The 12,752-nt window shown below is 34.6% G+C and overlaps 1 protein-coding gene across 1 annotated transcript; it reads left to right on the plus strand.

Annotated features, from left to right (window-relative positions):
- Window positions 1-474: 474 nt before the first annotated feature.
- Window positions 475-4,037, plus strand: LOC104246538 (putative late blight resistance protein homolog R1B-12). Its single transcript, XM_070158572.1, has 5 exons — window positions 475-1,054; window positions 1,148-1,825; window positions 2,017-2,076; window positions 2,783-2,833; window positions 3,787-4,037. The coding sequence occupies exons 1-5, from the start codon at window positions 475-477 to the stop codon at window positions 4,035-4,037; spliced, it is 1,620 nt and encodes a 539-aa protein (XP_070014673.1).
- Window positions 4,038-12,752: the final 8,715 nt, after the last annotated feature.

Raw genomic sequence — 12,752 nt, forward strand, 5'->3', positions numbered from 1 at the left:
TGTCAAAGATATTAAAGGAATTAGCTATATTGTCAATTGAGAAAGAATTATTAGGAGAAATTGATTATAAAATATTAATAATAACTTTGCATCTGAAAAAGTTAAAAAAATAGACTTCAAACAAAATAAAATATTTTTTATTAATAAAAAAGTAAATTAGGCTTTAGGCCACGAAATTAGTCGGATCGCCCTATGTATAGTTAGTCACAAATCTGCCGAGAACAAAATATAACATAAGATTAGTCAGGTATTCTACATTTAATAACATTTTTATAATGGTGGAAAATGGGAAAAGGCGTTGGGGTTTTTGGAGTGGTTGTTTAAATAATGAAATAGGAAAAGTAGTTTTTGGCCTCAGAGAAAGGTGCGTTTGGAAAATCAAAAGGTTCTTTGGTAGGGGTGGTTTAATTGTCATAATCCTTATTCTGAGTTGCTCTCTTCTTCTTCTTACTTCATCATACTGTCTGAGAAAAAATGCCTTCAAACGAATATCTGTCTTCAAAGAATCGTCTTTTTGAACGTTTGCAACAACCTGACAATAGTTTATTCTACCCTGAAACTTTTATATATGGAGTCCAATTCTTTATACATGAATTCAAATTCCTCGTTGCAGAAGAGCGAGACGATGGCCTTGACAAATTTCAGCGTTGTGCTACACAATTAATTGGCAAAGCATATGAGGTAGAATACATAGTTGATGCTTTCATAAGCAAAGAAGGTCCTCTCTGGTGCCTTGAGCGTTGGCTTTTGGATATCATAGAGGAGATTGCTCATATCAGAAATGAGGTAGCAGAGATTCAAGGGAAAAAAATAGTTGAGGAAGCAAGGAACAATACCGGCAAAACTCAAACTCCGTCAAGTTTGGCAAGGTCTACAATCATGAATGATGAAGTTGTGGGTTTTAAGGATGTCATAGAAAAATTAAGAGACAAGCTAATAAGAGGAACCAAAGGGCGAGATGTTATCTCGATAACCGGCATGCCAGGTCTAGGAAAGACGACTCTAGCTCGCAGACTCTACTCTGACAAGTTAGTTGTTTCTCACTTTGACATCCGTGCACAGTGTTGTGTGTCTCAAGTATATTCACGTAAGAACTTGTTACTGGAGATTCTACATGATGCTATCGGTAAAGACTTTGAATGTGGAGGAAAACGTGGTGATCAATTAGCTGATGAGCTACGCAAAGCTTTATACTCCAAAAGATATCTCATCCTTGTTGATGATGTGTGGGAAGCTAGTGCGTGGGATGATATAATAGGATGTTTTCGAGATGCCAATAATGGAAGTAGAATCATTCTAACAACTCGAAATTATGAAGTTGCAAATTACGCTAGATTTCAAAGTGATCCCCTTCCACTTCGTATGTTTAATGATGAAGAAAGTTGGACGTTACTCAGGAAAATCGTGTTTGGAGAAGAAAAATCCCCTCCTCTCCTAATGAACATTGGGCAACAAATAGCAAAAAAGTGTGGCCAGCTACCTCTTTCAATTGTCTTGGTGGCTGGTATTCTGGCAGAGACGGAGAAGAAAGAAGAATGTTGGGAACAAGTGGCCAAAAATCTAAGTCCCTACATTCACAGTAACTCAAGGGCCACTATAGAACATAGTTATCAAAATTTACCCTATCATTTAAGGTCTAGCTTTCTTTACTTTGGAGCATTTTTAGAGGACCGTGTGATAAAAGTTTCAAAGTTAATAAAGTTATGGATCTCGGAAGGATTTATAAAAGGTTGCGAAGGCAAGAGTATAGAGGATATAGCTGATGGTCATTTAGAGAATCTTATTAGAAGAAATCTAGTGATGGGAACTAAGAAGAGTTTTGGAGGTAAGACCAAAGCATGTTACATTCATGACCTATTGCATGATTTCTGTAAGGAGAAAGCAAAAGAAGAGAATCTTCTGCTGTGCATAAACCGGTAATATACGAATTAGCATTAATCTTTCAGTTCAATTAATTAAGTAGTCAAGTTATATTGACAATTAATCTTGTAATTTTACTAATTTCAATATTTGCAGGGATCAACATACCAATCCTTCTTACCTTGTTTGCTATGACAAGCAACTTGCTCATCGCACGTTCGTTTATGGTGACGGGTATCGTATTGGAGATTGGAGCTCGTGTTTGCCATATGTTGGCTCTATAATTTTGCATAGCTATGCATTTCCCATTTTCTCCCACAATTTTCACAACTTCAAGCTTTTAAAAGTGTTAGATTTGGAGTCCATAATAATTGATTCTCTCCCAGTTAATCTAGTTTACTTGAGGTATTTTGCTGCACGAACTCAAGTGTCGTCACTTTCATCATTCATAGTCAACCGTTGGAACCTTGAAACTCTGATTTTACGGGGTAGTCTTTATAAACATATGTCACTACCCGTTGCACTCTGGGAGATGGTTAAATTGAGATATCTGAATATTACAAGAGCAACTTCATTATAGAAACTGCAGAAGAATCACTTGAGAACTCCAAAAAACTTTATGATTTGAAAACTCTTTCCACTCCATACTTTTCTTGTATTCAGGATGCAGAATTGATTATGAGAAGAACACCTAATCTTCGGGGGCTGAGATGTGAAGTCGATGGTGTTGACAACTTTCCGTACTATGTATTGAAGTTTCCAACATGGATTGGAATTCTGAAGATTTTTTGCAGATTCTTATCTTTAGCTAAAACCATAACTTTATCTAAGCAATTTTCTTCATGTAGGCTTTTTACTTCAATTAGTTTTAACAATTAAGTCGGGGGCTATTGACTTAATTGATTTCTTTTTTCTTTTATAGATGATGATAATAATGATGATGATAATGGTGGCGGCGGTGTTGGTGATGATTGTGACCGATACTGAGTTAAAACAAAATTCAGAAAACTGTTAGAAGAATAAAAAAAAAATATCAAATAGTAAAGAATCAGAAATATTCCGAGTCCACGATTTTCTTGTGCGTCCTTAAGGAATTTTAACCCCCTCACACGTTGCCAAGGTAATGGATTAAATCCTCCCAGGATAAAACGGAATAAACCTTCCTGCAACTGTGGCAATACAAACTGCAGGATACCAATAAACTCAAAGAACGGAGCAAAATCACACTTACGAATTTGAGAGAGAGAGACTGCGAATTAGGATGCAGTATATTCAGAAAGAAAGAAGTTGTAGAGTCTTTTTCGTATCTGGAAGATGCAGCCTTGCCTCATAATTTATAAACAAATATCAGAAGAGGTGTCTGGAAAGGTGTCTTTTCAGAAAATACGCGGCCAGAGAGCTTCTCTGAATCTGACTGCCGCGATTCTACCGCGGCAGAACCGCGGCCAGTGAGGCCTTCTGAACCTGACTGCCGCGATTCCACCGCGGTCGCGGCAGAACCGCGGCCAGTGAGGCCCTCTGAATGTTCAGCAGTGATTTGGCATTTAATTAATTATTAAATAATTAAATAAATTTTGTCCAAAAATAATCTTATCGATCGATTGACAAATCCGAAGCCGAAGCCGAAGCCGAGCCGAGCGAGCGACGACGGCGCGAGGGTTCATTCTCTTCAACTCCTTTTAAGAGCTTTAAGAAGTGAATTTATATATAAGCACATAAATGTGATTGTCCCTCACCAATGAGGGACAAAGTGCAAGACAAAAGTTCACTTCTTCAAATTTTCATTTTCCCTCCATTTTATTTCCCTCCATTTCCAATTCACACTTCTTCTCTTTTAAAGCCCAATGGCTTAAAGTCCAACAATCCCCCACATGAATGGGAATGGCTGTATCAAGAAAGATCATAGATGAAAGCTATGTGATGGAGATGCCGATAATAATGATGATGATAGTGGCGGCGGCGGCGGCGGTGGTGGTGATGATGGAGATGCTGATACGAATGATGATGATAGTGGTGGTGGTGATGATAATGGAGATGCCGATAATAATGATGATGATAATAGTGGTGGCAGCGGTGGTAGTAATGATGATGATGATAATAATGATACTAACAAGGAGAAGGAGGAGGATGAGTATTTAGCCAAGGCAATTTGGAAGATCATGAGCTTTTATAGTTAGTATGTTTTTATTTTTATTTTTTTTTAAAACCTTAATTAAAGTTTTTGAACGTAAAAACAGTTGAATATTTTTTCTTTTCTTTAATTTGGTATATGGCTAAGTTGTTATTTCTGTTTAATGTTTACTACAATGTCTATTACTAAATAAACAGTGTAAAAATGTCCATTAGTTGGAACCAACATCGTATTTTGGTATGGGATTTCGAGATAAAAATCCTTATACAGTTGCTAGATTTCTCAGTATATGTAAAAGGTTTGGACAGAAGTTATTGTTTTATCGAAAATCCGTACTCGACAATGTAGATTCGCCCCTATCAAACAACTGTTATTCATACCTATGAAGCGAATATTTTCCTATGAAGCAATAATACCTCACTTTGCATTGCTGTCGATAGCTTTTAAGAACACTGAAGAAATCTTGGGCTTAATAAACCACGGAGAAATTTAAAAATAGTCAGATTTATAAGTGGTCATTCAAAAATAGTCACAGTTTCAAAAGTAATTAAAATTTAGTCACTTTTCATGTAAAGATAAATATAAACGAAAACACTGTCCAAAATCCGGAAAATACTCCAGTATATTATACTGGAGTATACTAATTCCAGTATAATATACTGAACTTCCAGTACAATATACTAGAGTTGCAGTATAACATACCGGTCCAGCATAATATGCTGGAAGTTCATACACAGGTGCTCCAATCTCCGGTATATTATGCTGGAACTCTCCGCGTGTTGGAGTTCCAGCATAATATGCTGGAAGTTCATACACAGGTGCACCGATCTCCAGTAAATTATACTGGAACTTTCCGTATTGCAGCAAAATAGTGGCTATTTTCCAACCACTTTGCAAACACTGACTATTTTTGAATGATCAGTCCGAAAACTGGCTAGCCCGTGCTATTTTAACCAGTTATAAACGTTTGTAAATACCTTGAGAGAAACATAAACATGGCACATCAAAAAGGGCTTTCCAGCCCACAAGGATTGACTGAGTTGGCTGGGGTGAATGGTTTTTCAGATGTAGGGGTGGCAAAATGGTTCAAAGAAAACAGTTAACCACCCATATTATACACTAAAAATGAGTTGGATAATGAACTTTTTTAAAACGGGTCAAATATGGATAAGAACCATATTATCCATTTAGAAAATAGATAATCAATGAGTAACCAATGGGTCTAACTTTTACATTTGTAAAGCCTCAAATTAGGGGTTCCTTAAGTTAGGGAGACTAAAAGTTCTCCTAAATGTGATCATAAACAAGAAGTCATGGATAATATGGGTAACCCATATTATCCGTCGGTTAACCCATTTTTATCCGTATTAAATATGGGTCGAGTCGGAGAATTGATCCATTTTCTCATTATCCGTTTTCGACCCGAACCATATCCGACCCGACCTGCCCGTTTGCCACTCCTATTCAGATGGGAGACCTGAGATCGTATTCTCCTTACCAGCAGGCTCCAGCAGCTTTCACCAGCAGTCTCCTCAATCAGAGCTAGTTGTACCAGGCTTGCCTAGTGCGTTTATATCTCCTGTGTAGTTTGCAAGTTATTGCACAATAAATTAATTATTCAGTTTGCGCCCGAAAAATAGCAGCTATGAGTGGCATTTCACTATTACACATGTAATAATACTTCAATAATACCTACTTTAATTGAAATACTTACTTTAGGGGTGACTGGTGAGTACAGAGTATTAACTTAAATACCTTACTTTTAGTCCAACTTAGAGCAATAAATAGCAGTAGTACAGTGAGTCATTACTATTACTACTGTTATAGAAGCGGCTAAGGAGAGAAGCTTCGGGTCATAGGGGTACTTTGGGAATAAGATTCAGAGAGTTGCTAACTGATTGGATATTGCCGGATAACTACAAAAATCAACTATTTTGGTTTACCACTGAACTGCATGATTACATGTGTCAGACACGTGCTATCCCATTTACCCTTAGCTTTTACACGTCCTTAGAGAACTGAATTATTTGAGTTTGTTGTGTTCATTCTCAAATCAAATTTTCCAAGTTAGATCAAACTCAATGTCTTCTTTATTCATAATACTTTCTTAAGTTCTTCTTCGTTTTCCTTCGTCTTTTTCAGTCTTTCATGTCGAGCTGTTAAATTTATTTCACTATTAGACGGTAAGTTTTTTTTTTTGGGTTTTCCTCTATTTATCGAACCTTTTGTTTGGATCTGCACGTGTTTACTATTCTTGATTTTATTTTCAAAATCCGGACTTATACTAAATTGAAATTATTTAAATTCTGTAAAGTTGTTGTCCTGTGATTTTCTGTTTTCATCATTTGGGGTGGTGTGGAATAGCGATTGGTGGTTTTGGAAAAGGATTTGTATTTATGTGCTTATCTTTTTGAAATGAGGGATACAAACATATTCTCAATGCGAAAATTTGGAATTATTGAAATGCTTTTGTATAAATTTTGGTACGAGGCATGGTTTGGGTAATTAGGAAGCTTTTAGACCTGGTTGACTTTGGCTAACCAAAATGGCTTATCATATGATTTTCCCAAAGGTGGCTTATCTGTATAATACGTGAGATGCATGGTTTAATTAAAGGTAAAATAGATCAAAAGAGAAACTTTTTGTAATGAGTGTAACTTCTGTAATAAAAAGTACTACCCATTGTTACCAAATATAAGCTACTTCAAACATTAGCTAAATGTCTCTACAAATATTGCTGCTATTCAGTACCAATATAACCATTATAAAAGTATTGTTAAGGGTTATTCCTTGTTAAATCTGCTATCGAATAAAAAGAACTAAAGTTTTCACAAGTCAAATTGTGTTGCCTAAACTAAAAATAATATTTTAACATATCATAGTAGTAAGATCAGGAAATGTTTTTGATATCCCAACTCCAGAGTCAGATTCATCGTCACGCTATATACATATTGTGCGAAATGCAAGAGTTTATTTCATGCCTCGCTCCTGTTTAATTTAACCAATTGTATATATATATATATATATATATATATATATATATATATATATATATATATATTCTCATGCTTGACTAAATTTTTCATGCTTGTAGGCATATTCTCATGCTTCCCCCTTTAGGCAAAAGAAATGAAACTAACACAATTGATTCTACTCGCAAGGCTTGGCAGAGATGAAAGAATTGGTTAGCATTGTAGTTGACAATCAAATTATGGCAGTCAAACCTCATAAATATATCTCATCAGTTTCTTTCAAAATGCTTTCTAAGAACTCAGTGAAATAATTGTGCTCTTCTAGCTCGCATTTGAATTTGATGGTAACCTGTTACATTAAATGGTTCATGCATAATGCATAATGCAAACTTCTTTCTGGTTTTAGGGTTAGGTTTGAGTCCATAATTACAGTATGTTACATTTCGCATGTAGCGATCTTGTGTGAAAGTTGGATATCAACGAATTTGTTTGAGCAGATTATATTCTCTTATGTGAATATATCATTGACATGCTTAACTCATATTTATAATAGAGCAGAAGACAATGCGTTGACAAGCTACTAGAGGCAACCTTAGTGCCTACAACAGTAGCAACATGTTTGATGGTTGGTCCAAGATAATGAAAAAGTTGGATGGATAGTGAAAACAGTGAATCATGTTGCTAAATACTCTTAAAATCACATTCTTCTATGTAGACAAAAAGTCCTGACAATATATAATAATGACAGTTAAAAAGCATCCTAGCAAAACTTATTAAGTGTGTGAAGACAAATTCCATGACTATCTAGAGCATTATAAGGGTTTGACCTCAATGCGGTTGGGCCCGGGCAACGCACGGGCTAACCCTCACTAGTAATTAATATCCCGAGAACAAAACATAACATTAGATTAGTCACGTATTCGAAATTTAATAGGCAAATGCAAGTGTATCAAATGACATTTTTATATCCTCCAGTCAAAACAAATAAAAAAATACAGAAAAAAGGGAAAATTATTTGGTAAAAGATGCTGCTGCTCTTTGTCCTTCAATTCAACTGTGCTTAACTCACTCATTATTACTGAAGTTTACCTTTGTCACGACCTATTTTCTGAACAAGCCGAGATCGGCACTCGATCAGTAAATATGACCGAGCGAACTATCTCTTCTTGTCAAATCTATTATAACTCCAAACTTTATATGCAACAAAGAAATACTCTAACCAAATACTTTTGATTAATTTAAATATTTAAAAAATCAACTCCAAAACTTTATTCGTAGTAACTACTGAATTACTGCTAAGTTATTATCAAAAACATCTGAATTTTAACCCAACGACTAACTACTGAATTACTGCTAAGTTATTATCAAAAACATCTTAATCTTAACCCAACGACTATGTCTATGAGCCTCTACTGATAAACTGACGTACTGCTCAGGACATGAGATTTTATGGTCAATTCTCTAAGTAAACAAAGAAATAACTAAATAAAGATGACTCTAAGGAATACTCCACGAACAAAAGTGGAGCTCACCAATAACACTGGAAGAGAAGGAAATCCTAACCAGTAGCCTGCTCGCCTGCAAAACCGGTTTCTACGTTGTACCGCAGACTAACGTAAGTTCCCAAAAGAGAACGTCAGTACCATCCATTGTACGTAATGAGTCTCAACAATAGGGAGCGAAACTTTAATAACATATACATTATAAGCAAATGTTCTAAATGCAAGTAAAACATAAAGCTTATAAGAATAATTCTAAATAATTGCATAATAGCAGTTTATGAATATTCTAAAAGAAATTCTTTTCTTTTTCTTTCTTATAAAAAAAATACTTCACTTTATACTTTGGGAGTTCCAACTATCCTGACTTAATTCTGTCTCAGTCACCGTGTGATTGGTACGGGTTCGATCCCAACCTGATCGAATAGGCCCAATCCACGAGGTGCTACTCGCTTCATGGTTCTCAGTGCTTATGTATCATACCTTAGCATGGCTAAGTAAATTCTCAGCAACGAAACCCTCGGCTCGTGTGCTCCCCACTTTGGCACAAGTAGTTTCAGGAAGTCAACGCCTTGGTCAGGACCCTCGGCCTGGATGATGACCCCTTCTCAGAATAAAGGATACTCCCAAAAATCTTTTCTTTCTAAAACTTCTTCTTGTGACTTTTCAAGTCTAAATCTTTTCTTTATAGAATATCACGTACATGCTCATGCTGGTATACTTAAATGTAAAGCATGACATAAGAATGAAATAAACATGTAAAAGTATTTCTAAAGATTCTTGCTTCTTCATAAATTTTCAACATGAAAATAGCATATAAGAATAACACAAAAATCTGAAAATTTATACACATATATCATAATAAATCATCTAAACTTTTGCTAGAACAATTCTAAGTTAATAGGTATTCACGTGCTCCAATTAAGTAAATATAAACTCTTTTAAGCAATTCATCAAACACCTTGTATGCATGCTTTTGTGAGTTAAACTACTTTAGTAAAGGGTTATATCAACTCACCTCAAAACTTCTCGAGCCAATACGTAGGCCCCAGTCCAATTGACACCAGTCAAACAATCGATTCTACAACAACCAGTGCATTTTAATCAATTTTAAAGTTTCACACCTAAACATGAAATTTATTGTTGATATAGAGGAAGAAGGGAATTAACTATCCAATTCTTACATACTACTACTTTAGGGTAATTGACAATAGGGAATTTTACATACCCGAGTTCAAGAATTAGTAATTTGTAAGGAACTCTAAATTTTCCGTTGTCTGCGTGAGTTTTTCTCTGTTTCGTGAGTTTCTCTCTATTTTGTTTCTCTCTTTTTTTGTCTAAGCTTCTAATCCAACACTTTTCTTAAGGCTTGAAGCCTTTTTGGTTCCATCGGCCCTTTTATGGGCTTTAGGCCCCTTTTTCTCTTTTTTTTAACTTAACTAATAATTAATGATACCCACTTTTAATAATTAATAATATTAAAATTATTAATATTCCTCTAATTGTATATTCAGTTATTTAAGTGTGTGTGTGTTTGTATATTTACTATAGGCAAGATAATAATAATAATAATAATAATAATAATAATAATAATAATTTAATTCTATAATTAGCGAGTCTCGAAACTTTTATAAATTTGAGGAGTGTTACAACCTTGTAATACTCTAGTCATGAAATTATAAACAGTAAAGTTACTGAATTATGTGTAATTTATTCTGGATAAGAATCAGCGGAAAGGTAAATTTTCGGCATTGGATCAAAAACTGAACTTTTCTTTCACGCTGAACAGTCTGGTGTTTTGGGGAAGAGAAACATATACTATTTGTTAGGATAGAAATAACTAGGTGTCATGCGGATTAGTAAAGCAAACCTTGAATGACGATAAATCAGGCAACAAAATAGAAATATAATGAAAGAGACACAAATATTTAACGTGGTTCGGTTAATTAACCTACGTTAACAGGCAGAGATGAGCAATCTACTGTAAAGAAAGTACAAAATATCGAAAGTACAACTCACAAAGAGGCAAATATAAGTGACATGCTAATACTTGTCCGAAATTCTCCCCCTAAACAAGACTCTCAAACCCCATATGATTACATCGTAGATACTACTGAATGAGAAGGAATAATCCTCAATTTATAGAAGTCCAAAATATTTTCCTTCAAGAAAAGGACTAGCCAAATATGAAAGAATTATAATTTCCTTATAAGAAAAGGAAAACTCAATTATGATAAATATATTATCTTTTCTTTCAAGAAAGAGGAATACCAAATATGGTAAGAAAATTAGGACAAACACCTAATAATTCTTTCCCTTGGCCTGAATTTTCTGACAAAATAAACTTGATTCACATTCTTCACGTTACTTTCAACAGGTCGCATCTCGAAATCTCCACCATAAATTTTGTCTCAGCGTGAGTAACACTCCGGTCAAATTTCTCAAACAAAAATCATGATCACCATCAAATAGGTTGCGGCTAGAACTAAACCCGCCAAAATGAACCTGTCTTGAACCTCACTCTAATACCACTTGTTAGTCGAGGAAGAGGCAAACTCGAAAATAAAGATTACTAAATTTTAACGGGAAAAACCTTTCAAATCGAAGGTAAAAACTACGGGATCACAAAGATCCAAAAAGTTTCACTATAACTAAAAGGGTTATAAAAGTTCTCCAGATTGACTACACAACAAGTGTCAAACACGAAGCAACAATAGTAACAAGAGAAACAACAAATCAATTGAAGAAAGAGAAGTCACAAAAATGGAGCTGATGTTTGGGACTCAAAATCCAATGCTACAAGACTCTAAATCTTATTTTCACCATGAAAATCAAATAACAAGATGCTACAAACACTTAGTCAAAATTTCAGCCTGATCCAACAGTTAACGAATCAGAAAACGTGATTTAAAGTTGACTGGTCAGAACAAAATCTGCAGCAAAACAAACACTTTTTCTTCTCTCTTGATGAAAGCTCTCCCAAAAATCATTCTTATGTACTAAAGTCTTTCAAAGACTTATACTAATGAGCATAGAGCAATTCTCCAATGTTGCATTATTTATAGATAATGAATGGTACTTTTTTCTTAAAGCCAAAACCAACTCCAAATTTTAATAAAAATAAAGAATTAACTAGACTAGCATCCCATATTAGCGATAAACTTAAAACAATCGCACTTTTTTTAAAACTAGTCGCACTTATTTAAAAGAACATATGAATAACTTTGTTTAGCCAAACCCTAAACTATCCTTTTCTCTCCCTCTGTCAAGTGTCGATCCTGCCCATCCTATAATTTAGGAATTTGTTTTCCATTAACTGATATTATCTCTCTCTCTTCGATCAAAATCATGCCACTTCCTACACTGTATAATTAGTGTATAAGCCTTGTATAAATATATTTTAAGATAAGATAAGATTTAGAGAGAAAAATTCATTTGTGCACGATGTAATCTATATATAAATATAATTGAGGGTCATAAGTCTGGTGATGTGGCATGCCTCACTAACTAGAGATCTCATTTATTTTTTCCCTCTATTATGCAGTTTTTTTTAGGAAAAAATAACAAACGACATTTTTAATACTTTTAACGAATGTGTCTCTTCCTTCTATTAACTCTAACAACTTGTTTGGATGGTTGTTACCTATTGTATTGTATCGTATTGTTACTTTAAATACAATGTTTGTTTTGATTGTTACTTAAATTCTATTGTATCGTATTGTTAAATCCGTCGTTACGTAATGATGAAATGTGCCACTTTATGTAACGACCGATTTGGTGTGGTCGCGTCGTTACCTTGTCTTTTTCTCTCAATCTCTTCACTATTATTAAATAATTTTATTTTATCATTTACCCTACCTTTTATACATTGTATCTTAATCTTTCTTTATAATATTGCAAGTTTATTCATCATATTACTGGTGCGTGATACCATAAAACGACGGCAAAACGACACAATTCATTCAAACATTGTATTCATCAAACGATATAGTACAATACAATACATTACAATATGATACATTATGAAACGATACATAACAACCATCCAAACAAGCTGTAAATGTCACGACCCCAAATACCGGTCGTGATGGTGCCTATCACATTACTAGGCAAGCCAACTAATCAATTTACCATAACCCTTTTTCCTTTAACATTTAAGCCATTTTCTAACGCAAGTTTTAAACACCAAATTCATTATAAGCATTTAAGCAACAGAAATATGTGGAAGTCAAGATAACAGGGAAACTACAAAGCCCCAACAATCTGGTGTCACAAGTCTAGATCCTCTAA

This window comes from Nicotiana sylvestris, chromosome 10 (assembly GCF_000393655.2).
Source record: "Nicotiana sylvestris chromosome 10, ASM39365v2, whole genome shotgun sequence".
NCBI lineage: Eukaryota > Viridiplantae > Streptophyta > Magnoliopsida > Solanales > Solanaceae > Nicotiana > Nicotiana sylvestris.

Bases quoted from the DNA above. Each gene is read 5' to 3' on its own strand.
- LOC104246538 (XM_070158572.1), top strand. From the start codon at position 475: ATGCCTTCAAACGAATATCTGTCTTCAAAGAATCGTCTTTTTGAACGT. The intron at 1,055-1,147 runs GTGCACAGTGTT...TTGAATGTGGAG, and splicing joins TGTTTCTCACTTTGACATCC to GAAAACGTGGTGATCAATTA. The intron at 1,826-2,016 runs GTAAGACCAAAG...CAATATTTGCAG, and splicing joins AACTAAGAAGAGTTTTGGAG to GGATCAACATACCAATCCTT.